The sequence below is a fragment of the Danio aesculapii genome, chromosome 12, assembly GCF_903798145.1.
Source record: "Danio aesculapii chromosome 12, fDanAes4.1, whole genome shotgun sequence".
In the NCBI taxonomy this organism is placed as follows: Eukaryota; Metazoa; Chordata; class Actinopteri; order Cypriniformes; family Danionidae; genus Danio; species Danio aesculapii.
In genome coordinates this window covers 38929501-38956000 of record NC_079446.1, presented here as the reverse complement: position 1 = coordinate 38956000, position 26500 = coordinate 38929501, and the positions used below count along the sequence as shown (strand labels likewise).

Below are 26500 nucleotides of genomic sequence, written 5' to 3'. Positions count from 1 at the left end.
CACTAAATTCTCTCCTTTGTTGAACACAAAATCATATATGTGAAAGTACATTGAAAATTAGATGCCAGTATCATCATTCTTCAAAGTATCTTCTTTTGTCTTCAACCTTTTTGGGGGGTGGGCGGGGTGAACTTACCAAACTTTTGTTAGATGGTTAAATTAAAACATGTTGCAAGAGCACCATTGCTTTTTTAGCATGCAGACCATTTACAAAGCAACAAACCAGAGCATTGTTTTCGTTTGTGGTTACGTGTAATGGCTTGACAATTCTTGTTGATATCATAAATTGCGAAAGCACTTTGACTGGCATTAAATACATTTTGCCTCAAGCTGTGGAGCTGAAATCAATCTGTAGAAAACACAATCAGCAATAAATCAGCGAGACAATCTTCTCACTAGCCGACTCTGTCTTTCTTTCCCTCATCTAAAAAGATTTGTCTCTATGTTCTGTCAGCTCTTTTTTCTTTTTTCCCAAAGACAGAGACAGACTCAGAATGAAAGGTAATTTTATTTGAGCTGTGTTTTGTTCCAGGAAGGGTTTAAAGTCTCAATTGCTGGAAAGGGAGACAGACAGATGTGTTAAAGACAGTGAGTATGTTTACATGGACTCCAATACTCTGATTTGAATATGATTAAAACAATACTCAGAATAAGGGTCTACCATGTAAACAGTGATTTTTGATGACTTTGATTCGACTGAAGTCATAATCGAACTACACAGAAATTGAATTAAGACATGTTGAGTATTCCTATTTTAGTCGCATAATTGAAATGCAGTACAGACATGTAAACACTGCAATCAAACTATTACCACTTTGTAGTACTTTTTGCTACATTTTACGACAGGACAGACACACGGCAGTTGTTAGACGTTTGATGACGACATATGAGAATTGCTAAGTCCCAATTCGCATACTATCCATCCTAAATAGTATTCGAAAAAAGCATTAGTATGTCCCAAACTCAGTGTTGCTTAACTACATTTCTCAGTAGAATGGCAGTAGCGTCACTACTTTATAAATCCAATAGCTTTTCAGTAGTGAAGCAATTTTTTAGTCAAGTAGCGTAGTAGCATCTACACAAGCTACATTTACCGATCGCAGATCATTAAGTGACAGCATCAACCTTCACTGAGCAATGAGGCCAGTGTCTAGCCAATGAAGGTAAAACCATGATGGCGTGAATGACGATTTCTTCTTCTTCCTGTGTTACGATGGTTGACATCACACAACTTTCTGGTGTGTTACTGCCAACTTTTGCTCTGGTTGGTGACGTTGCAAATCAATCATTGGTTTGACACGAGAAACTTCCTTGATGGAAAGATGACTGAGGGAGAGGAGTTATGTATATTATATTATACAATATATATATATATTGTTTAATTAAATAACACACACACACACACACACACACACACACACACATATATATATATATATATAGTTTAATTAAATAACACACACACACACACATATATATATATATAAATAAATATTACTGTAGTAAAGGCTAAAGTATACTACTACTATTATTTCATGATAGATAATAATGATACCACAATATGTAAGTTAGTGTAATTTAATGCTTATTCGTAAATATTTCCCTTTGCTAGACATTACTATAGTATTTTAAATGCGTAACACCTGGTTTTATTGGATTTTTTATTTTTTTTTGCTGTTATATACTATAATTTGTTTCTGTTAGGTACAATATTATTTACAGGAAATTACTGAACTGAACAATTCTGCCTTATATGATTCATTGACAGTTTTATTGATCACTAAGATCTGAATGTTAATTTAAGTTGCTTCAATTTAAAAATGAAAATTGCAAAAATAGCTTAAATGTAGCTAAGCTACTTTTGCAAAGTAGCTTTTAGCTTAGCTTGCTACATTTCCCAGGGTGTAGCTTTTGGTGTAGTTAAGCTACATTTTAAGTCGTGTAGCTAATAGCTTATATCACTACATTTTTCAAGTAGCTTGCCCAACACTGAGTATTCCAAAGGTTCCAGGATGGTAAACTATTTCAAAATGTAGAACCGTCCATACTCAAACCGCTAAGATTGCCCACAGTACATTGCGTGTTGGATGTGAATTCAATTAGAATTACAAGCTTGGGTTAAAAAAGTGCAAAAAAAAATGAGCGGGAAATAACGACTGTGGACATTAAAGCCTCATTCACACTACAAGCGATTCGCAGCGACAAAGTGTCAAGTGGCTGTTCATTTCAATAGAGAATGAGCGACTTCTGGCAACCTCCATATGCGCGAGCAACAGCGACCATTGGCCACCAGGTGGGCATGTCGAGTGACGCGACAAAGTTGAGAATCCTTCAACTTTATGCAATTGAAGAGCGACTTTCTTGAGCGACAGCCAATAGGAGCAGCAGTAGTGCTCACATGATCCTTTCTCAGCTCCTGCAGAGGCTGGTTGTATTCTCCCATAGATATATACACTAGATATCGCATATGGACCCTGAGCATGTGTCAATAGCGCCGCCATATTTGTACAGTGCTACAAAATTAAAAACGGAACGCCCAAAATCACTTACGGTGCCATGACGAACATGAACTGTTACGTGAAATGCCGGAGGAAGCTTGCATCAAATGCTGACGTAATGACGTTAATTGAACTATATAATATAACATATAAAACGGAAACATGAAAGGAACATTCAACAAGCAACTTATGTAAACACCTCAATCATACTATTGTCTTATTCAGATTAAGGCAAATCATTAGAGTACTGTAGTCTATGTAAATGTAGTCATTGAGACTGTCTGTCGTGGTTTGTCCTGATTATTAGATGTTTTCTCTTTCAGCTCCCAGCGCTCCCAGTTTCATCCACTTCAGTGAGCTCACCACAACCTCCGTGAACGTGTCGTGGGGCGAACCGGTCTTTCCTAATGGCATCATCGAGGGCTACAGACTCATCTATGAGCCCTGCATGCCTGTGGATGGTCAGTCCATTTCTTGTTTGTTACATTTAGCATCCTGGTTTATATAATTCAGAGCAGTATTTTTTTAAAACTTACTAGCTTGACTTGAAAGTAGTTTAGTGGATATAGTGTGTGATTGTTTGTGTGCGTGCACAGAGATGGTAGGCCTGGAAAGACACTTTTTCTTTCAGAATATGAGATTGTTAATATTGATAACTAATAAGGGTCCACAATTAACATTTCTACCAATGGTGTTAATAGTACAGTGGGAGATCTGAATATTACAAGACATAAATAATCTTAACTGGCCATGAAACTTTTTATTTATTTATTTATTTATTTATTTATTTATTTATTTATTTATTTATTTATTTATTTATCCATTTATTTATCCATTTATTTATCCATTTATTTATCCATTTATTTATTTATTTTATTTTTTTATTGTCATAAAAATGATCATAAATGCACTCATCAATATTCACAGATAGTTAGCTGATAATGCAGATAATAATAAAGATATCTAATAAATTTAGATAAGCACATTTTGTATACATATTTTATTTTATTTTATTTCCCAGTACTGGGTTGCAGCTGGAAGGGCATCTGCTGTGTAAAACATATGATGGAGTAGTTGGCGGTTCATTCTGCTGTGGTGACCCCTAATTAATAAAAGGAATGAAGGAATTTTATTTTATTTTATTTTTATTTATTTATTATTATTGTTTTATTTTATTTTATAATATTTTTTACTTTATTGTATTTTATTATTTTTTATTATATTTTATTTTATGATTTTATTTTATTTTATTATTTTAGTTTATCTTGTTTTATTATTTAATTTATTTTATTTTAGGTTATTTTATCATTTTATTTTATTTATATTTTTTATTTTAGTATTTTATTTTATTATTTTATTTTATTTTATTTTATTTTATTTTTTATTTATTTATTTATTTATTTATTTATTTATTTTATTATAATTTTTTTTTTACAGCGATACTCCACTTTAACAATACTTGGACGACGATACTTATTTTTATTTACTTTTATTTATTTATTTTATGTTGAATTTGTTGATTTTAGTCTAATATAACCAGTTAGATTATTAGAAGTTATTAAAAGACATGTCTTTAAAAATGCATCATGTCAGTTTATCATTCTGCATGAGTCCTCTTAAGGTAAACAAGTTTATAGCACCTAATAAACAATCCAGCCAAATTATTATTAACTAACCCAAGTCTAACATTTGGCACTTGAGGAGTGTTAATTTTGGATCTTGCCATCAATACTCAGGTGCCAACGACATTATTAAAACTGAGATTTCCGGCCACGTGTGAGTGTGTGTCGAGCTGCTGTTGCCTGAACTAAAAGCGGTGTGTTTGTCTAGAGTCCTCAGTGGCCTGTGTCGACTGTCTTCACTCCCCCTCCCCCCCAGGCGTCAGTAAAATCGTAACAGTGGACGTGAAGGGAAATGCGCCGCTCTGGCTGAAAATCAAAGACCTTGCAGATGGTGTCACATACAACTTCCGCATCCGTGCCAAAACCTTCACCTACGGTCCTGAGGTGGAGGCCAACATCACTACAGGACCTGGAGAAGGTCTGTTTGGATGATTTCTCTGAGGTTTCGTACTACGTCAGCTAACCTAAGTTCTTGTAATCATCTCGTTTTTATTGTTATTAGGAGCCCCGGGGCCTCCTGGTGAGCCCTTCATCTCTCGTTATGGCTCCGCCCTCACCATCCACTGGGCCAATGGGGACCCTGGACGAGCACCAATCACACGCTATGTTATTGAGGCCAGACCCTCAGGTGAGATTATTATTACAGGGGTCCTATTATATCCCTTACAATGACTTGATTCTGTATGAGGAGTGTAGTGGAACAGTGTTTCTCAACCACGTTCCAGGAGAACCACCAACACTGCATGTTTAAGATGTCGTCACACCCATTTCTTTCGCCGTCACACCCATTTCTGGTCTTTCAGTCTCTGCTAATGAATTGAATCAGTTGTGTTTGGTTTAGGTGAAAATGTGCTGAGCTGGTGGTCCTCCAGGAACGTGCTTGAGAAACACTGTAATAGAGCATACTCTCATGTTTGGTGGTTCAAATAGCGCATTATTTTTCACATAGTTTATATTTTTACAGTGTATTTCTCCTCCGCTGACACAAATGACACAGGTAGTTCCAGGTTTGATAGAGGCCCACCTTTTAAAAATGCTAAATGTATTGTGATTGGTTAGGTGCCCCAGCGAAAAGCTAGAAGATTTGTTCTGTTTTGTGTAGACTGATCTAGAGAAAAACAAGCACATTGCTTCGTCAAAGATTAATGAAGCCCCGCATTTTAGTACATGAGCCAATCATCAATCGATATAGACTGTCGATTCTCCGGGGGAGGGGCTATGACCAGACATGAGTTTCTGCAGATTTTGTTTGATATGAACGTTTTGAGTTGCAGACAATAGAATACATATATGAATTGAACGAAAGTCCCTTAAAGGCAAGTCATTTCACTCGGTGGCCATCTTTGAAACGCCTCTCAGGCAGTATGCTCGGTCATTCTATTCGAATGTGGAAACATGAAATTCTCCATAATTGCTTGCCAAGCTTACAGTTAAAATTCAAATTAGGTATCACTGATAAAATTAAACAACAACTGTCTCTTTAGTTTCATTTCAAAACATTCAAATCTTTTTACCATCAACTTCATTCATTCATTCATTTTCCTTCAGCTTAGTCCCTTACTTATCCCAGATCGCTACAGTGGAATGAACCACCAACTATTCCAGCATATGTTTTATACAGCGGATGCCCTTCCAGCTGCAACCCAGTACTGGAAAACACCCATACACTCTCGCATTCAGACACGCACCCATACACTACGGTCAATTTTAGTTCATCCAATTCATCTATACCACATGTCTTTGGACTGTGAGGACTCCGGAGCACCCGGAGGAAGCCCACGTGAACACAGGGAGAACATGCAAACTCCACACAGAAATGCCAACTGACCCAGCCGGGACTGCTGTAAGGTGATAGTGCTAACCACTGAGCCATCATGCCACCCATACTTTCAACTTTTTTCTTTCGAAATTCATTCTTTTTTTTTTTGGCTTAGTCCCTTTATTAATCTGGGGTCACCACAGCAGAATGAACCACCAACTTATCCTGCACATGTTTTTCCAGCCGCAACCCAACACTGGGAAACTCCCACAAACTCTAACACACTCACATACACTATGGTCAATTTTAGCTTCAATTTACCTGTACTGCATGTCTTTGGACTGTGGGAAGGAAACCCTCGCCAACATGGGGAGAACATGCTAACTCCACACAGAAATGCCAACTGACCCTGCTAGGGCTTGAACCAGTGACCTTCTTGCTGTGAGGCGATTGTGCTACCCGTGCTGCCCTTTTTCTTCCAATATTAAAACATTATTTTCAAAAGAAATGAGCAAGTAATTTAAATAAAAAAGGAAAAATTATGCAAAGAGAGAGAGAGAGCGAGAGAGAGAGAGAGAGAGAGAGAGAGAGAGAGAGAGAGACTCTGTTTTATCTGATTTAGAAAGGCAAACAATATTTTCATTCAAGTTTAAAAGTAAACCCATATCAAACATTCAATGTGTTTGACTTTAAAGGTATAGTTCATCCAAAACTGACAATTCTGTCATCATTTACTCACCCTGTACTTGTTCACTTGTTGTTTTTTTCATCTGATAAAAGATTAGTAACCATCATAGTATTTATCATAGTATTTGTTTTTACTATGAAAGTCAATGGTTACCGGTTTTCAGCTTTCTTCAAAATATCTTCTTTTTGGTTCAGCAGCAACAAGAAGCTCATAAAAGTTTGGAACCATTTGAGAGTGAGTAAATAGTGAGTAAACTATCATTTTGCGACGAACTATCCCTTAAAGCCCTAAGCTTACTCTCTGTTCTGTTTGGCAGCATACTTCTTCATCCACACTCATTGATACAATTCTCCCAAACAATGAAGAGTGATTCCATGTGCCTCAGTCCTGAAAAAGACACTGTCAGCAGCTTGCGTCTGATGAAGGAGATATATTGTTTTGAGCTTTCCAATTGAGACAGAGCAGATCAGATTTCCTCGATGAATGAGAAGAAAATGAATTGTGTGGGAGGAGCATGTGGAATAGATTTAAGAAACTGTGTGTTTTTCAAGACCCATGCATTAGTTTTATGTATGCCAGACCGTCTTCGCATGCCCTTCATATGCCATTGAGGTGGAATATTATTCTCTCCCTCTGCCCTGAAATTCTCACCCTATAATTTTGTCTGGCACATGACACCAGCTTTACTCTTGAAAGCACCGGGGGTCTTAATAGCATATTAAACACATTAGACGTAGCTGAAATGACGTGATCTATTGTTATGAAATTTTATTCGGTGAGGTCTCGCTTCTGGATTATTAGTTCTGACAGCTCCTGCAGTGTTAGACACACACACACACACACACACGCACACGCACACACAAAACAAAACGAAGTGTTCTTAAAGCGACAGTTCACCCAAAAATGTTGAATTTTTTCCTCATTTACAGTACTCACGCTCAATTAGCTTGAAACTTTATAATTTATTTCTTCTGTTGAATATAAAACAATATATAATGTTGCCATGGACATCCATAGTAGAAACATAAATACTATGGAGGTCAATTGCTGTTTTTTTCCCAACATTTTCACTATACAGTATCTTCCTTTGTGTTAAGCAGAAAAAGAAGCTCAGATAGGTTTTCAACAAGTGGAAGATGAATAAACGATGACAGAATTTTCATTTTTAAGTGAACTATCCCTTTAAAGAGACAGTTCATCCAAAGTTGAAAAATATCTGAAGAGTTTAGATGCAATAACCTCTGAATGCTGTCTGAATTTTTCTTCTAAAATTAGCATTTTTCTCAGCTTGCTATGTTTATGTTCAGATTTTTCACTTAAAGGCAACTAAAGTGACCAAATTTTCCACGAAAGTGGATTCACTGAACATACTCACAGGGGTTTAAGAAAAATGCCCATTTTAGAAGAACATTTCAGATGGCACTTCAGATGGGTTTTTTGCATCTGAACTCTTCATCTGTTATTTTACACACCCTGAGGCCATAAAAAAATGACTTATTTTTATAGAAAGAAGATGTTTATCCGAAAATACAGGTTATTAATAAGGTTGTCATGATTATTGGAGCGTGAAACGGACTCGAGAGGTGGATCCACATGCAGCAAAACTTTAATGAAAATAAACCAGGAATAAGATAAAGGGCAAATAAACAACAGAAAACTAACTCACAGAGACCAGCCACAACTCAGCTACCACATTCAACAATAAACAAAGACACACTGAAATACAAGGACTATTTATACAGGTGGCAACAATTAGGCTGGATTATCAAATGGATAAGGTAACAAGGGGAGGAGACAATGACTCTTCAGGGCAACTAACAAGGGTTAAGCTGTGGTCACACTGGGCTTTGTGTGTGCGAAATTCTGTCGTACGGCGCTGCGAAAAGGGGCGGGATTAAACAAGATGATTAGACATTAAAAAAAGTGAGCAATTGGTCCATGTTTTAAATTTCTGTCCAGAGAGGTCATGTTTTGATCCTCGATTGGTCTCACGCAGTCAAGTGATGCGATTTCGTTCACCAGCTTGAACTTTGCATTGCAGCAACATGCGAAACTTGACGCATGACCTTGCGTTTCCGGTCTGACGCATTCGCGTGTGTATGAATGGAAGTCTATGGGAGGAAAAGCCCAGTGTGACCGCAGCTTAACCCTTACAATTAACATGGGTGTGGCACAAGAGGACAATAGCATGGGGTAACAGACAAAACAAAACAGGGTCAGACACATACTGGGCTGGGACTGTAACAGTTACTATAGGTTATTATAAAGGTTAATATAGGTTATTACTTTGGTTACTAATGAAATACACTTTATTAAATATGTTCACATAGACATCACCTATTTCATAAAAACTTTCATAAAAAGGTTTTATATAATAAAATTATGTGTTTACATACACTACTGGTCAAAAGTTTGGGGTCTGGTTTTTTCATGTTTTTTTCTGTTCATCAAGGTGGCATTTATTAAATGTAAAAAAAATTACATTTTAAATACTTATTTATTAATATTTATTTATTATTTATTGTATGAAGTTTTAAATGAAATTATTACTCCAGTCAATATTTCATTTATTACTATTACCATTCATAAAAAAAATACAAAAATAAATAATAATAATAATAATAATAATAATAATAATAATAATAATAATAAATATTAGAGTGATTTCTGAAGGATCATGTGACTCTGAAGACTGGAGTAATGAAGCTTAAAATTCATCTTTAAAATCACTGGAATAAATTATTAAATTCAATGATGAACTACTTTTGAGCAGTTATTTTATAGTTCAATAACATTTCATAATTTTTGACTAAGTTGTACTGTATTTTTGATTAAATAAATGCAGCCTTGGTGAGCAGAATAAGCTTATTTTAAAACATTTAAAAAACCTACTAACCCCAAATTTAGTCTGGTAGTGTATAATATCTTATATTTGATTGTAACAATAACTTAATTTGATTGTAATGCAATACTGTGCTCCATTTGTAAAGCTGCTTTGAAACAATAATTATTGTAAAAAGTACTATACAAATAAAATTGAATTGAATTGTGTATTGAATGATATATGGAGGACATTGAATAAAAGCAGCATGTGGAAGAAATTGAACATTATTCACGAAATCATTTTAAACCTTTAATCTACAGCCTTGACAAGTAACCTTGAGTCTGTTCATGATAAACTGAATCACACGTGCAAACTTAGATGGTGTGCTGATATTTTTGCTTTATAAACCTGTTCCAGATGAAGGATTGTGGGACATCTTAATCAAGGACATTCCCAAGGAAGTGACATCGTACACATTCAACATGGATATCTTGAAGCAGGGAGTCAGCTATGACTTCAGGGTCATTGGTGTAAATGATTATGGGTATGGCTCTCCAAGCCAACCGTCACCATCCATATCAGGTTAGTTACATTTACATGCGTTCATTTAGCATGTGGTTTCATCCAATACAATTTACAAATCACTCTCAAGTGGTGGTCAATCTGAAATTATATTGAGGTCAAAACTTCTAATAATACATTTTGCATTTGTTTTTTTGTTTTTTTTATTTCCAGCCCAGAAAGTGGCTCCCTTCTATGAGGAATGGTGGTTTCTGGTGGTGGTGGCTCTGGTCGGCCTCATCTTCATTCTGCTTCTGGTTTTCATCCTCATCATCAGAGGCCAGAGCAAGAAATATGCCAAGAAATCTGACTCAAGTATGTGAAATCTATCTATCTCTCCATCCATCCATCCATCCATCCATCCACCCACCTATCTAACTGTCTGTCTGTCTGTTCATCTGTCCGTCTGTCCATATTTATCCATTCATTCAACCATCCCTCCATCCATCCATCCGTCCGTATCTGTATCCATCCATATCCATCCATCCATATCCATCCATCATCTATCCATCCATTTATCCTTGTCTGTATCCATCCATCCATCTTTATCATCCATCTACCCATCCATCCATCCATCCATCCATATCTGTATTAGTCCATCTATCCATCCATCTATTCGTATCCATCCTTCCATCTGTATCTTTACCCATCTGTATCTATCCATCCATATCCATCCATTCATGTCTGTATTCATCCATCCACTCGTATTCAACCATCATCCATCCGTATCCATCCAGCTGTATCCGTATTCATCCATCCTTATCCATCCTAATCCATCCATGCATAAGTATCCATCCATTTTCATCCAGCCATCTGAGATTTCATCCATCCGTCCATCCATTACCATCCAGCCATCTAAGAGTTCATCCATCCATCCAACCATTTCCATCCAGCCATCTGATATTTCATCCATCCTCTGTCCATTGCCATCCAGCCATCTGAGATTTCATCCATCCATCCGTTACCATCTAGCCATCTGAGATTTCATCCTTCCATACATACATTACCATCTAGCTGTTTCAGATTTCATTCATCCATCCATTGCCATCAGAACATCTGAGAATTTATCCATCCATCCATCCATCCATCTTTTACAATCCAGCTATCTGAGATTTCATCCATCCATCCATCCATATGTTACAGTCCAGCCATCTGAGATTCCATCCATCCATCTCTTACCATCCAGCCATCTGAGATTTCATCCATCCATCCATGTGTTACAATCCAGCCATCTGAGATTTCATCCATCCATCCATTACCATCCAACCATCTGAAATTTCATCCATCCATTCATCCATCCACTGTATTCATCCATTACCATCCAGCCATCTGAGATTTCATCCAGCCATAAACCCATCCATCTATCTATCTGTATAACTATTGTTTTATCTTTCTGTCTATCATTTCTAATATATAACAATAGAATGATAGACAGATGGATGAACAGACCATTGGACGGACAGACATATAGATTAATAGATGTGTTATGTCAGAGAGTTCTTCAGTGAGAGTCATGATGAATGAAGCTGCATTGTTGACATCATCAATGTGGTATGTATGTGTAAATGTGTGGTCAGGGTTTAGATAGATAGATAGATAGATAGATAGATAGATAGATAGATAGATAGATAGATAGATAGATAGATAGATAGATAGATAGATAGATAGATAGATAGATAGATAGATAGATAGATAGATAGATAGATAGATAGATAGATAGATAGATAGATAGATTTATGTTAGAGGGCTCTTCAGTGAGAGTCGTGATGAATGAAGCTGCATTGTTGCTGCTGTGACATCATCAGTGTGGTATGTGTGTGGTCAGCATTTCTCTAGTGAGAGCAGGCAGATCACAACACTAATGAGGCCTGGACACCGTCATATGGGTCACTGAACATGTTAAACAAACTGAGGCAAACACAGACACACACTCTCCATAACACAAATTTTAAACTACTACAAAAATGCATACCATTCACACAACAGCACCTGCCAACCCAGAATTATTAGGCTAAAAAAAGTTCATCAAAGATAAAAATGTTTACTTTTGTCACTAAATCTCAATAACAAACATTTATATGTTTTGTTTTTTTTTCTGTTGAACACAAACGAATATGTTTCAGGGAAGCCATTGACTTTCATAGTAGCAAAGAAAGGATAATATGACAGTCAATGGCTGCCGTTTTCCGACATTCTTCAAAATATCATCTTTTATGTTAATTAGAAGACAAGTGGAGAGTAAATAAATGACAGAACTTTTTTCAGATTTTTGACTGTACTTTATTAGCTATACCTGCCCAACTGCTTGTTAGCGAAAATTTCTATTCAGCCAATCACATGGCAGCATCTCAATGCATTTAGGCATGTACTGTATACATGGTCAAGACAATCTGCTGCAGTTTAAAACGAGCAGCAGAATGGAGAAGAAAGGTGATTTAAGTGACTTTGAAATGGCATGGTTGTTGGTGCCAGACAGGCTGGTCTGAGTATTTCATAAACTGCTGATCTACTGGGATTTTCACGCACAACCATCTCTAGGGTTTACAGAGAATGGTCAGATAAAGAGAACATATCCAGTGAGTGGCAGTTATGTGGGCGTAAATGCCTTGCTGATGTCAAAGGAGAATGGCCAGACTGGTTTGAGCTGATAAAAAGGCAACAGTAACTCAAATAACCACTCGTTACAACCGAGGTATGCAGAAGAGCATCTCTGAAAGGCTGGGCTACAGCAGCAGAAGACCACACCGGGTGCCACTCCTGTCACCTTAGAACAGGAAACAGAGGCTACAGTTCGCAAAGGCTCACCGAAATTGGACAATGAAAGATTGGAAAAATGCCGTTGATGAGTCTCAATTTCTGCGTGACATTTGGATTGTAGCGTCATAATTTGGCGTCAACAACATGAAAGCATGGATCCATTGTGTAATGGTGGTGGTGTAATGGTGTGGGGGATATTTTCTTGACACACTTTGGGTCCATTAGTACCAATTGAGCATCGTGTCAATACCACAGCCTACCTGAGTATTGTTGCTCCATCCCTTTATAGCCACAATGTACCCACCTTCTGATGGCTACTTCCAGCAGGATAACGCACCATGTCATAAAGCATGAATGATCTCAGACTGGTTTCTTGAACATGGCAATGAGTTCACTCAAATGGCCTCCACAGTCACTAAATCCCAATCCTATAGAGCACCATTGTGATGTGATGGAACGGGAAATTCGCATCATGGATGTGAAGCCAAAAAATCTGCAGCAACTGCATGATGCTATCATGTTAGTATGGAGCAAAATCTCTGAGGAACATTTCCAGCACCCTGTTGAATCCATGCCACGAAGAATTAAGGCAGTTCTGAAGCCAGAAGGGGGCCCAACCCGGTACTAGTAAGGTGTACCTAATAAATTGGCCAGTGAGTGTATATTACGAACAGCAGCATCTTCTGCAAATGTAAATGTGTCACACCTAAATGATTTATTGGGTTTTTGGTCTAATGATCTCCTAATATTTCCACATCTCATCCATACAGGCAACAACTCCAACTGCAATGCCCTGACACATGGAGAAATGGTTAGCCTGGATGAGAGCCGCTTCCCTGCTTTAGAACTGAACAATCGACGTCTGTCTGTCAAAAATTCCTTCTGTCGCAAAAACGGCGTTTATACCAGGTCAGTGCACGTTTCTGCCTCTATTTATCTCAGCTTTTCGTTATGAACAAGCAACTTTTTTTAATATGACCATGCAGATTTTTGAGTTTTATGTGACAGTGCAGATTTTACAGCTACAATATATCAGAGGTTTAGTTCTAAATATAGTAGTACAGTAGCTGCTGTTCAATATGTTAATGTTCATGTTTTACTTTACCCAATAGGTTGGATCATTTTATGAAGTAGTAAATCAATTATCATATGTGCTTATATTGTTTTTTACACATAGACCTATTAAACTTCCATAAAGCTTCCACTGCTTGGCAATAATGAGTTTTAAAGGGCCTAAAATTTTGGAGTTTTTCTTTCATTATGGAAAACCTGATGCGATTACCAAATGGCTACCTTCTTAAGACCCCGCTTTCCATCATAAAATTCAGTATAAAAAGTTTCTGTTTCCACTAATGAGAACATTTTTCTCTGACATTTGACAGGCTAAGTGCAATAACAGATTCAGGTTCGTGACCTAATATATACTGCCACCGCGCTCTCTCTCGCTCTCTCTCTCTCTCTCTATCTCTGTTTTTAAAATATATGCACCCAATGTCTATTAATGCAAGCAAATCTATATGTGTTTGTTTAGTGGAAAAGCAGGTCTAATTTTGCAACTTATTTTGGTATTATTTATGTTTATTGTTTTTTTATTTCATTGATTAATTATTTTATTAGTATTTTTGTTTTTAATGTTTTTACCTTTTATAGCCTTTTAAATATATAATAATTGTGTTTTATCTCCTATTTATAAAGTTTATATTTTGTGGTTTAATTTAATTAAATTTAATTTAGCATTTTCTTTTATAATTTTTTTATACCACATTTTATTTTTAGATTATTGAATATATTGTAATTGTATCTCCTATTCATTAAGTATATAATTTGTTTGTTTTATTTAATTTAATTTATTTGTATGGTTTTCTTTTATTATTATTTTTAATAATATATTTTAGTTTAAGAATATAAATATAATATAATTTTTTTATCTCCTATTTATTAAGTATATATTTTGTTTTATTTGCTTAATTTGATTTAATGTATTTGTATAGTTTTCTTTTATTAGTATTTTTAATATTATATTTTAGTTTAAGCCTATAAAATGTTATAATTTTTATCTCCTATTTATTTACATGTTTTGTTTGTTTTATTTAATTTTTTTTATTTGTATTACTTTATTTTATTGTTATTTATAATATTAAATTTTAGTATTAGCATACTAAATATATGATATTTTTATCTTCTATTTATGTTTGTTTTAGCAAATTTAATTGTATTTAATTTATTTGTATGTTTTTTGTTTTTTTTTATTCGTTTTGGACATAGAAAATTTGATTATTTTACAATTTTCTTCCTCTTGCAAAAAAATCCATATACAGTAAATGAATGTAAATCCATGGTTCATTTCACACTTTTTATTACCCACACAGTCTTAATAATTAACCAGATTTCTTAGAAGCATTATGCATGTTTCATAGTATTACTCGTGTCCATATCACATAAATTACAAATTTCAATAGAACAGTGCATGCTCTCTATTTTAAATATAACTCAGCATTGTCATGAATAGCCTCTCACACCTGTAGCGATATAAATCCAGGTGTGCCAGATGTCAGAGCCATCTGAGAAATCCCCCCTATTATCACCTCTTAGTTTTAGGCCTCTTCCCTCCTTCATCCTGGGTCACCTTGAGTTTGATCAAAGCTGCTCTGGTCTTTGAGGAGATGCCAGACTCTTTCCTCTGACCGCAGATTATAGAAGAGGTGAGGGAGGAATGTGCAGATGAAGATCCACAGGCTTTCTTCTCTCTCTTTCTCTCTCTCTTTCCCCGGTGGACAGCCTGTGAAGCCTGAGTCTACATTTACATTCATACGGTTTACTTTTAGTACGGTGTTTTAAAGTGAACAGTTAAACCATATGGCATTTGCAATATGTTTCAGAAAAAGATCTCCATTCACATTACTAAACACAATGTTTGTTATAAACAACTCTAAAATTGTATTTGAGGACAAATATATATATATATATATATATATATATATATATATATATATATATATATATATATATATATATATATATATATATATATATATATATATATATATATATATATATATATATATATATATATATATATATATATAAATACACTAAATATACGTACACTCAGTATAAAATGGATTTGAAAGAAAAAAGTCATGTTTAAGTTGGCAGCAAATCCTTTTATTACTAGAAAATCTTAAAATATAATAACTATATAGTTATGGTACCAAATTGAATATACAATAATTAAATGGAACACAATATAAATAGCTATTAAACCATCTAAATCCATAACAGCATTTGTGCCATGTTTCAAACAAAGATCTCAATCCACACTTTTAAAAATAATGTAAGAATCTGAAAGCAGCTATCAAACTTTTCACAATAAAACACGAATTTTAATGTTGTTTGTTTTAAACAACTGTAAAATTGTGTCTGAGAGGGATATATATATATATATATATATATATATATATCCATTATAAATGACATGTGCTTAGTATAAAATGAATTTGACAGAAAAAGAGTTTAAGTTGGCAGCAAATTAATTTTTGCTAGTATTCAGAAGAGATAGAGTATCTTAAGATATTAGTTACTATATAATTACAGTGCCAAATGACATATACAGTAATTCAATGAAACAGAAAATATTTTTTAACCGGTATTCTGAAGTGCATAATCTAAAAATATGTACAGTTGAAGTCAGAATTATTAGCCCCCCTTTGAATTTCTTTTTCTTCTTTAAATATTTCCCAAATGATGTTGAACAGAGAAATGCAATTTTCACAATATGTCTGATATTATTTTTTCTTCTGGAGAAAGTCTTACTTGTTTTTTTTTGACAAGAATAAAAGCAGTTTTAAATTTTTTGAAAGACATTTTAAGGTTAAAATTATTACCCCCTTTAAGCTATATATTTGTTCGATAGTCTACAGAATAAACCATCGTTATACAGTAAGTTGCCTAATTACCCTAACCTGCCTAGTTAACCTAATTAACCTATTTAAGCCTTTAAATGTCACTTTAAGCTGAACAGAAGTTTCTTGAAAAATATTTAGTAAAATATTATGTACTGTCATCATAACAAAGATAAAATAAATCAGTAATTAGAGATGAGTTACTAAAACTCTTATGTTTAGAAATGTGCTGAAAAAAATCTTCTCTCCGTTTAACAGAAATTGGTTCAAAAAATAAACAGGGGGGCTAATAATTCTGAATTCAACTGTATATAATACATCAAACACAAATTATGAACAACATGTAGGTCTAAAATGAACTGTGTATAAATGCCTTATCAATTTTAATTAAAGCTAAATAAATGTCTCTTATACTGATACAAAAGTAAAAATACCTGTCATTTTTTTGTCATACAGATAAGAGTAAATAATAATTCAAAACTGCAGTGGGTTTACTTTCATTTGTGTGCATTTATAATAAAAACAAATCATTTTATGAGATCTCTGTCTGCTGTCTCATTTTCTTCAAACTTGAGGTGTTTCTCAATTTTGAAACAAAATTCAGTGATGATCACATGATAAAACGATCCTAAAGAACCAATCAGAGAGTGATTTTGGGCAGCCATGCCTTCATATTTTTATGACAGACATTTTCAGACTTACAAATATGTGCATTATGTGTTAAAATATATTAGATAAAATTTAAAATCTATTTTCATATTCATTTCATATATATTTTCCATACGTTTTAATTCCGTTTTGTTAATGCAACAAAATTTATCATTTCCAATCAGTCTGTTATTGATTTTGATTTGCTTTTTGGTTTCTCTTTTATATATGAAGTTACCTTTAAAAAACTGAGGAATTTTCTGAACTCTTTACAGGACTATTTCAGCTTTTTTAGCTGACAACTGAAGTCAGTGAAAGATGTTATTATATTTCCAGTAGCTGCAAGGTATTCACTTCTCTCCACTGCTGTGTCACAGAGAGTTATTTCTGCAAGAAATGCCTCAGAGCTGGCATCTTACAGTGGTCCCATGATGCTCATAAAGAAACCCTCTTAACACAAACACACACTGTACTTCATTCACTTAACAAAGAGACAAGTGTCTGCAGCCAGAATTACTGCCAAACTAATCCGACAAATCTGAAGATGTTTCACACAGCAGTCCAGAGTTTTGCATCATTTAATTATTTTTTTTAAACGAAAGGTCTTTTCTGTTCTTCTGCGTTTATTTGATATGAGAGTATTAAATCAAATTTTATTACAATTTAAAACAATATTAATTTTATTTAAATATATGTTTAAAATGTAAATTATTCTGAGATTGCAAAGCATCAAATTCTGAAATCCTGAATACTGATATGCTGATTATATAGATAGGGGACTTATATTTGTTTTAATTATATTATTATAAAATTTGATTATTCTTAGTTGATAGGATATATTTATTTATATTATTATTATTATTATTTATTTATTTTTTTTGTTGAAAACATTGATTCGAAAGAGTCAGGTAAGTACTATAACAATTCAAATAATAATAATAATAATAATAATAATAATAATAATAATAATAATAATAATAATAATAATAATAATAATAATAATAATAATAATAATAATAAAGGTAATAATAATGATTATTAATAATATTATTATTATTATTATTATCATTATTATCTATATTATTATAATTATTATCATTTGTATTATTATTTGTTGTATTATTATTTGTAATTATTATTAATATTATTATTATGTTGTTGTTGTTGTTGTTATTATTATTATTATTATTATTATTATTATTATTATTATTATTATTATTGTTGTTGTTGTTGTTGTTGTTGTTGTTGTTGTTGTTGTTATTGTTATTGTTGTTGTTATTAGTATTAGTATTATTATTATTTGTAGGATTGTAATTATTATCTATATTATTATATTATTATTATTATTATTATTATTATTATTATTATTATTATTATTATTATTATTATTATTATTATTAATATTATTATTATTATTATAAATCTCTTTATTGCATCTTTGTTGATTTAAAATATTAAATAAAAATAAATGAAAATAATATTTGTACTGTCTCCAAATTCTTTATTGGTAGTGCTGTTCTTGTGCACAGAAAACAATTCTGAAATAAATTGTACACAATTATTTACAACATTTATAACTACATTACATGTTTCTTGAGCATCAAATTCACTAATTGTAATGATTTCCGAAGGATCATGTGAGACACTGAAAACCAGAGTAATAATGCCAAAACGTTATCAGCTTTACATCACAGGAATAAATGGCATTTAGCAAATAAAAATTATTTTAAGTATTTAAAAATATTTTATAATATAGCTTTTTTACTGTACCTTTCATCAAATAAATAATGTATTAAAGTAATGTATATAATTCAAACCATAATAAAGTCAGAAATGCACACAATATTCTCCTGTGCTAATATAAAAATTGTGTCATGTGCTGTTTTTGGCTCAGGTCACCACCTCGTCCCAGTCCAGGCAGTCTACATTACTCAGATGAGGACGTCAGCACTAAATACAATGATCTGATCCCAGCGGAGAGCAGCAGTTTGACAGAGAAACCCTCCGAGATCTCAGACTCACAGGTAACAAACCTCCTGCCATGAGACATCAATGTTTCTCAGTAGATCTTACAAGATTACCAAAAAGAGCTAATTCTATCCTCATTTACTCACCATGAGTTCAGAAGGCTTTCGAACTTTAAAAAAGACATACAAAATCTGGAAAATTATCCATATAGACTTCTTCCATCCATCTAGACTACTTTTCCGATACATTTATTGCACTTTTAGCTCCTTTCTAAAGGTTAAATGCTCTAGTAGGCATTGTAATTGACATGTTTTTTTTTCTTTTTAAATGGTTTATTCTCTTTAGAATAAATGCAGTTTTTAGTTTTTTTAAACCATTTTAAGGTCAATAATATTCGCAAACCTGATTTCACCAAGTAGGACATGTTCCTGTATTAACATCTATGTTGATCCTGGAACAACATTCCAATTAGACAATCAGAATTAAGGGATACGTTCACCGTTCACAGTTTATGTTAAGCTTTGGCTCACAGTTTACAAATGTATGCACTTCTACATGATTTTTATCCAACTTTTATTCCCATCTGATTTTGGTTTACAGTTATAGTTGGGTTAAGGGGTAGGGAATAGGTATAGAATACATTTCTAAACAAAAATGATGTTCCAGGTTCAACATAGATGTTAATCCAGGATCGCATTGTTCTTGGCAAAATCATGATGTGCCAATATTATTAGCCCCCTTAAGCAATATTTTTACAGAACAAAGCATTGTTGTACAATAACTTGCCTAATTACCCTAACTTGCCTCGCTAACCTAATTAACCTAGTTAAGCCTTTAAATGTCACATTAAGATGAATACTAGTATCTTGAAAAATATCTAGTAAAATATTATTTACTGTCATCATGGCAAAGATAAAATAAATCTTTGCCTACTATACCATCCTCTACCCTGATCAATACCATCTTTAGTATCAATCCTGGTCAAAATAGAGCCATCTCTAAGATTTACAACATTCCATCCCTCTACCTCTGAAAGTCGGCGTTTTATTTGGGCTAGGGATCTTAACATAGACATAGATGAAGATATTTGGTCAACAATTTTAAAAAAGGTCCATACATAATCTGTGTGTGCTCGTCATGGGATTCTACAGTGCAAAGTAGTCCACAGAGTTCACTGGTCTAAGTGTAAACTGGTCCGCATGTTCCCTGCTATTGATCCAAACTGTGACAAATGTCATGCTGAACCTGCAAATCTAGTTCACATGTTTTGGACCTGTCCAGCTTTGTTTCCTTTTGGGACTCATTTTCAGATATTACATCTGTTAAAATTGATCCTTCTCCGTTAATAAGCCTATTTGGAGTTCTACCCGCTGATTGTGAGTTACCTTTTTATTTTTCTGAATTAATAGCTTTTCTGTCATTATTAGCTAGGCGGTGTATTTTGTTGCAGTATAAGTCTCCTCAACCCCCATTTTATACTCAGTGGATTAAAGATGCCTTATTTTTTGTCAAATTAGAAAAAATTAATATAGTCTTCAAGGTTCAGTGATCAAGTTTTCTAATATTTGGTTGCCATTCTAGCATGTCAAATCTCTGAGGCTTGAAGCAGTTGCTGTTGAATGAACGGTTGCCCATCTTGTATTTTTGGTCTGTACCTTCCAGATGAGTACTGGTGCTGATATAGCACTAGCTTACAACTCTTTTTGACATAAAAACACAAGTCTGAAGAACATGCCACCCCCAACCTATTCAATTTAATATATTTTCCCTTTTCTCTCCCTTTTAATATTTTCTTTTCTTTTTTCTTATCATTATTTATTTTACCTAATACACCATGCTGCCAACCTCAACTTTCGGTACTTACCTGTTTATATGCTTAATTTGTAAAGCGAATGCACATCATATATTGTTTATGCACATCATATACTGTTTGTTTCACAATATGAGGATTATAGTATGGTTTATTTTTATTCTTTTAATAAATTTTGTACTGTTATATATATATATATATATATATATTTTTTTTTTTTTTTTCCATTTGTATTGTTATTCTCTCGGTTACTTTTCTGTCATACAAATCTAATAAATAATTTTTTTTTTTAAAAAGTATTCAAGTTTAACAGGAGGGCTAATCATTTTGAATTATTATTGAATTATTAAATTTGAATTATAGAATTTTGAATTTTGACTTCAACTGTATATTTTGCCACATATTTGTCTACTGGTGGTCATATCAGAAGGGATTGATGACTCAGGGAACAATACGTAAAAGTCTAGAAGACCAATCAGAGAGCAATTACAGATAGTCTTACGACTTCATAATGTTAGACTATAGGAACTGAAGTAAATAACATTTATATTGTGACAGTTTTGTGTAATCTGGGAGAAAGAGAACCATGCATCAAGCAAAATATTGGCAAAAAGAGAATAATTTATTTTACAAAAATCAAAGATGAACAGAAAATAGTAAGAATGGACAAGAATAATATAGATAACAACAAATAACACAAAAGGTAATTTATGCACAACTTATAATAACAAAATAATCCAAAAAAACAAATAAACCCCGCAGGGGAAGAGGACAAAAGCAAAAATCAAACTAACTCGGTATAATTTTACCTAACTGAAAACCAAATAATCGAAAGCAAATCTTCGGCATTTACACACCCTAACTTACCTACTCTAAACTTAACCAAACAGAAAAATACAAAGCCGGTGCTCACTCCCAACCCTGGTGTGTCTATACACAGGCTCACTAGGTGATGTAAGGATGTACGTCACGTGACATTTACCTCTACAAATCCCCCTGGGCAAAGCAAAGGATATCAGCAAATAATCTCAAATGAAGAATAAAGAGAAAATTCATGAAAATAAACAAGATGGCAATAACAACTTTTGGCAAAGCAATATTAAGTCCCTAAAAAAAACAAAAGAAATAACGGGAGGCAGATTAAAACAAAGAACAAAACAGGAACGCAAAAGCCTCTGTCTGGCGTCCCACTCGTCGTCTTTTTAAAAACCTGGCGACCACTCAGATTGGCCGCAGAAGCCGCCACGTCACCGAAGATAGTAATGATTGACTGATCCTGCAACCAATAACAATTCGAAGGGGGTTGAACCTGTAAAATCGAAAGAGAGAGAAGAGAGACAGAGAGAACAGGTGCGCGCGTGCACAGGAGAGAAAGAGAGAGACACACTCGCAAAATTCCCAGAGCGTAACAATAGCCACACCTCCATTTTCAAAAGTCTGCATTTCAGAACATCAGTGTTTAAAGGTTTTCAGCATTATCAAAACACTCTTTTCTCAGGTCGAAGAGAAAACAAGAAAACATTTTGATATAGCTGAACACCTCGATAATGTTTTAAAGCAAATATTTGTGTAAATGACACCTAAAAGTGAGTAGATATAGACAGAAATGAGGTTTTTTTTTAGGTGAACTTAAGTGAACTTTAATCAGGGTTTTCTAATGCTAAATCTAGTGGCATTCATACGGAGCAGGACCTGTTGAAATTCCCTCATCACACACTTTTATTAGGACAAGACCGGCTGTGTGGAAACGTTCTGAAAAGTAGGATTCAGGCCTCCAGGACTGGTCTGTTATAGCCTACTTGAGGTTTTGGCCGTCTTACTTGCGTATGGCTTTAATCCAGGCTTGGTCCTCTGGGTGCTTCGCTTTTTTTTATCATGTCCAGAATGTTCTGCATTATCCTAGTTCATTCTCTCCAGACTTTTGTCCCGAGGCACATGCTGGAAAATCTGTAAATGGAGAGCAAACAGAGTGTTCGGCACAAAGGAAACTGTAATCTGACTAAATCCTCACAAACACAGATGAAAAGGGAAGTGTGAGAACTGGAAAGCTTTGGTTGGGTGGTCTCAAGTGACTGTTTAGCTTGATTGTCCACATACATCTCTATTGGAGTTGGGTGAGAGTCTGGCGTTGGGGTTTACTGAACCACAGACTGGCAGAGAGTGCAAATAACACACATAAATCATGGTGTTTTCTTCACATTCCCATATTTACTTCTTTAAAGCAATTGTACACATAGTTACAAGCATAATTACAACATACAAACATAAAAATCTGTTTTTAGTTTAGATGTGTCATGCTCCTTGCAATAGGCAGAGTGGATTTTATTTCATTTTTTTGTAGAATTCTTGATATAAATTCGTAATAAATGAAAATAAACATAATATTTTTTATTGATTATTTTATTAATTTATTTAGATTATGAATGAATTATATTTGTTATTATTGTTTTGCTATTTATAGTATATGTAGAATGTTTATTAATGGATTAACCTATAGCAAAAAAGTTTGTTTTCCTAAAGTATCTGATGCAGAAGATGCACATTTTGTGTGTGTGTGTGTTGTCACTATCCACTGTTATTGACACTTAAATACTATTGTAGTTTTTGTTAGTAGTTTGAATTTGTTTATATTTTAACTTTATTATTTAGATTTTATTTGTTGAGTTTTATTTTTGTATTTTATTTTTGTATTTTATTTAATGTTATTAATTAAATTTTATTATTATTTTAATATTTTTTAAACTTTATATTTTAATATAATATTTTACCTTTTAATGTTATTCTTTCCTTTTGTTTTTTATTATTATTTAATTTTTTATTTATATTTTATTTAATTTAATAGATGTTTTTAATTTAATGTTATTTAATTCAAATATTATATTTTTATTATTTTTATATTTTATTTAATTTTTTTATAATATTTTAATATAATAGTTTATTGTTTTTATTGTCTTAATTTTTTTTTTATATTTAATTAAATTTTATATTTTATTATAATATTTTAATATAATATGTTTATGTTATTATTGTCTTTAATTTTTTATTATTTTAATTTTATTTATATTTTATTTAATTTAATTGATGTTTTTATTTAATATTATTTAATTCAAACATAATATATTTATTATTATTTTAATATTTAATTTTATTTTATTATAATATTATTTTTATAATATTTTTATGTTATTATTTTCTTTAATCTTTTTATTATTTAATTTTTATTTATATTTTATTTAATTGAATATATTTTTTATTTAATGTGATTTCATTTAAACATAATACTTTTTTAATATTTAATTTTGTGTTTTATTATAATATTTTAATATAATATTTTAATGTTATTATTTTATTTAATCTTTTTATTATTTTTTTATTTATATTTTATTTAATTTAATAGTTTTTTTATTTAATGTTATTTAATTTAAACATAAAAAAATTCATTATTATTTTAGTATTTAATTTTATTTAATATTTTATTATAATATTTTAATGTAATATTTTAATGTTATTATTTTCTTAAATTTTTTATTATTATTTACATTTTATTTATATTTTATTTTATTTTATACATTTTTTATTTAATGTTATTTAATTTTATGCAGCCAAAATGTATTTTATTTAAGAACATACTCCACTGCCCCTAAGCTAAATTGGCCGTAGTGTATATGTGTGAATGGAAGTGTTTGGGTGTTTCCCAGTGATGGGTTGGAGCTGGAAGGGCATCTGCTGTGTAAAACACATGCTGGATAAGTTGGCAGTTCATTCCACTGTTGCAACCCCAGATTAATAAAGGGAAAAGAAAAGGAATAAATTTAATTTAATTTAATTAAAAAAGTTATTTAATTAAATAAAATTAAATATGAACAAATAAAATAAAAAGTCAGTCAAATCTCCCCAAATTCCATCCTGCCAAATACAAGCTATACCCTCCACATGTTCGCTGACTCCTCCTGCCAGCACCTCTCCTGATGTCTGTCATCTGTCCCGCTCGGGCTGCTGCTGGAGAACAGAGCGTCTCCTGTCCTGCTTCAGCTCCTGCTGAACTCCAGCATCATCACCGTCTGGCCGGGTGAAGAGAGAGCCTCAAATCACTCTTTGAAGTTTTATTGAGCGGAAAACTCCAGGCTATTGCACATCCATTGAGCTGTCTCCAGAAAAACACTACAATACTGACTTTGTTCAGCTGGCAAAGCAGCAAACCTGAGCACCTCCACCTGAGCAGAGAAATTATATAAGATGAAGGAGATGCTGGACAGCTGTATTTCTGTCTGCTAATCTGAATTTGCTGGACACGGTGGTTGCTAGTCTTTACACTAGTGCACTTTAGGTTTAGCATGCTGTTTTAAAAGGAAAGCAATCTTCATCTATTCTTGATAACATGTTATTATACTACTTTCAATAGTCAAAAGCTTCAGAGTAGTGTGGATATCAGGCGTAACCTTAGCATAGCAAAGCATTTTAAATTGAAACTTTACTGATGTAAATGTGCCCTGAATGTTTTCAGATCTGCTTTTGGTTTTATGTCAGAGACTCTGGCAGCACAACTACAGCTCTCAGCAGGGCAGATATCCATCTCAAAGCATCTTTGTTTTAATTGGCTCTGTGATGATCATCCCAGCATCACATCATCAACACTGTCACATTCTTCCCAGAAAGACACAAATAGCTCAGAGTTTGTTCTCAGGGAAAGTTTCTGCTTGGAATCAATCACTCTTGTGTTACAGCCAAGTTTTACACTTCATTTGGAAAAATGTGTCGATATATTGGGGATATCATAATTTGATATAAAATCTAGGACTGGGGTGGGGACGATGGCTCAGTGGTTAGCACTGTCGCCTCACATCAGGAAGAATGCTGGTTCAAGTCCCGGCCTGGTCAGTTGGCATTTCTGTGCAGAGATTGCATGTTCTCCCTGTGTTGGTGTGGGTTTCCTCTGTGTCCTCCGGTTTCCCCCACAGTCCAAAGACATGGGGTATAGGTGAATTAAATAAACTAAATTGGCTGTAGTGTATAAGTGTGTATAAATGAGAGTGGGTCAGTGTTTGGGTGTTTCCCAGTGCTGGGTTGCAGCTGGAAGGGTATAAAAGATATGCTGGAATAGTTGGCGGTTTATTCTGCTGTTGCGACCCCTGATAAATCAGGCACTAAGCCGAAGGAAAATAAATGAATGAATGATCTAGAACTGGGTCAAAAAGTGTTGATAATGCTTTTGCAGTGGGGGTTTCTGGCAGTATAATTTTGTATTTTTATTTTGTTTAATTTTTAATTTATTTTTGTTATGTATGTGATACACTGTAAAAACGTAACTTAACAAACTTGGGAATTTGACAAGTAGCAATTTTCATGTTGTAATTTGTTTCTGTGTAAACAAAAATAACATGTATTTATTAAAATAATTAGATGTGTTTAACAGTATACATGTTTTTGTTTAAATTGTTACATTCCTTTAGCTAAAATATTTTT

The 26500-nt window shown here is 33.2% G+C and overlaps 1 protein-coding gene across 1 annotated transcript in view; it reads left to right on the top strand.

The window, feature by feature from the left end:
* The window catches only part of sdk2b (sidekick cell adhesion molecule 2b), a 153161-nt gene that overhangs the window by 114600 nt on the left and 12061 nt on the right, over positions 1-26500 (top strand). Inside the window, 7 exon segments of the mRNA XM_056469338.1 lie at positions 2822-2959; positions 4377-4538; positions 4623-4748; positions 9809-9973; positions 10127-10267; positions 13480-13618; positions 19154-19283. Of these exon segments, the coding sequence (XP_056325313.1) occupies positions 2822-2959; positions 4377-4538; positions 4623-4748; positions 9809-9973; positions 10127-10267; positions 13480-13618; positions 19154-19283 (1001 nt within the window).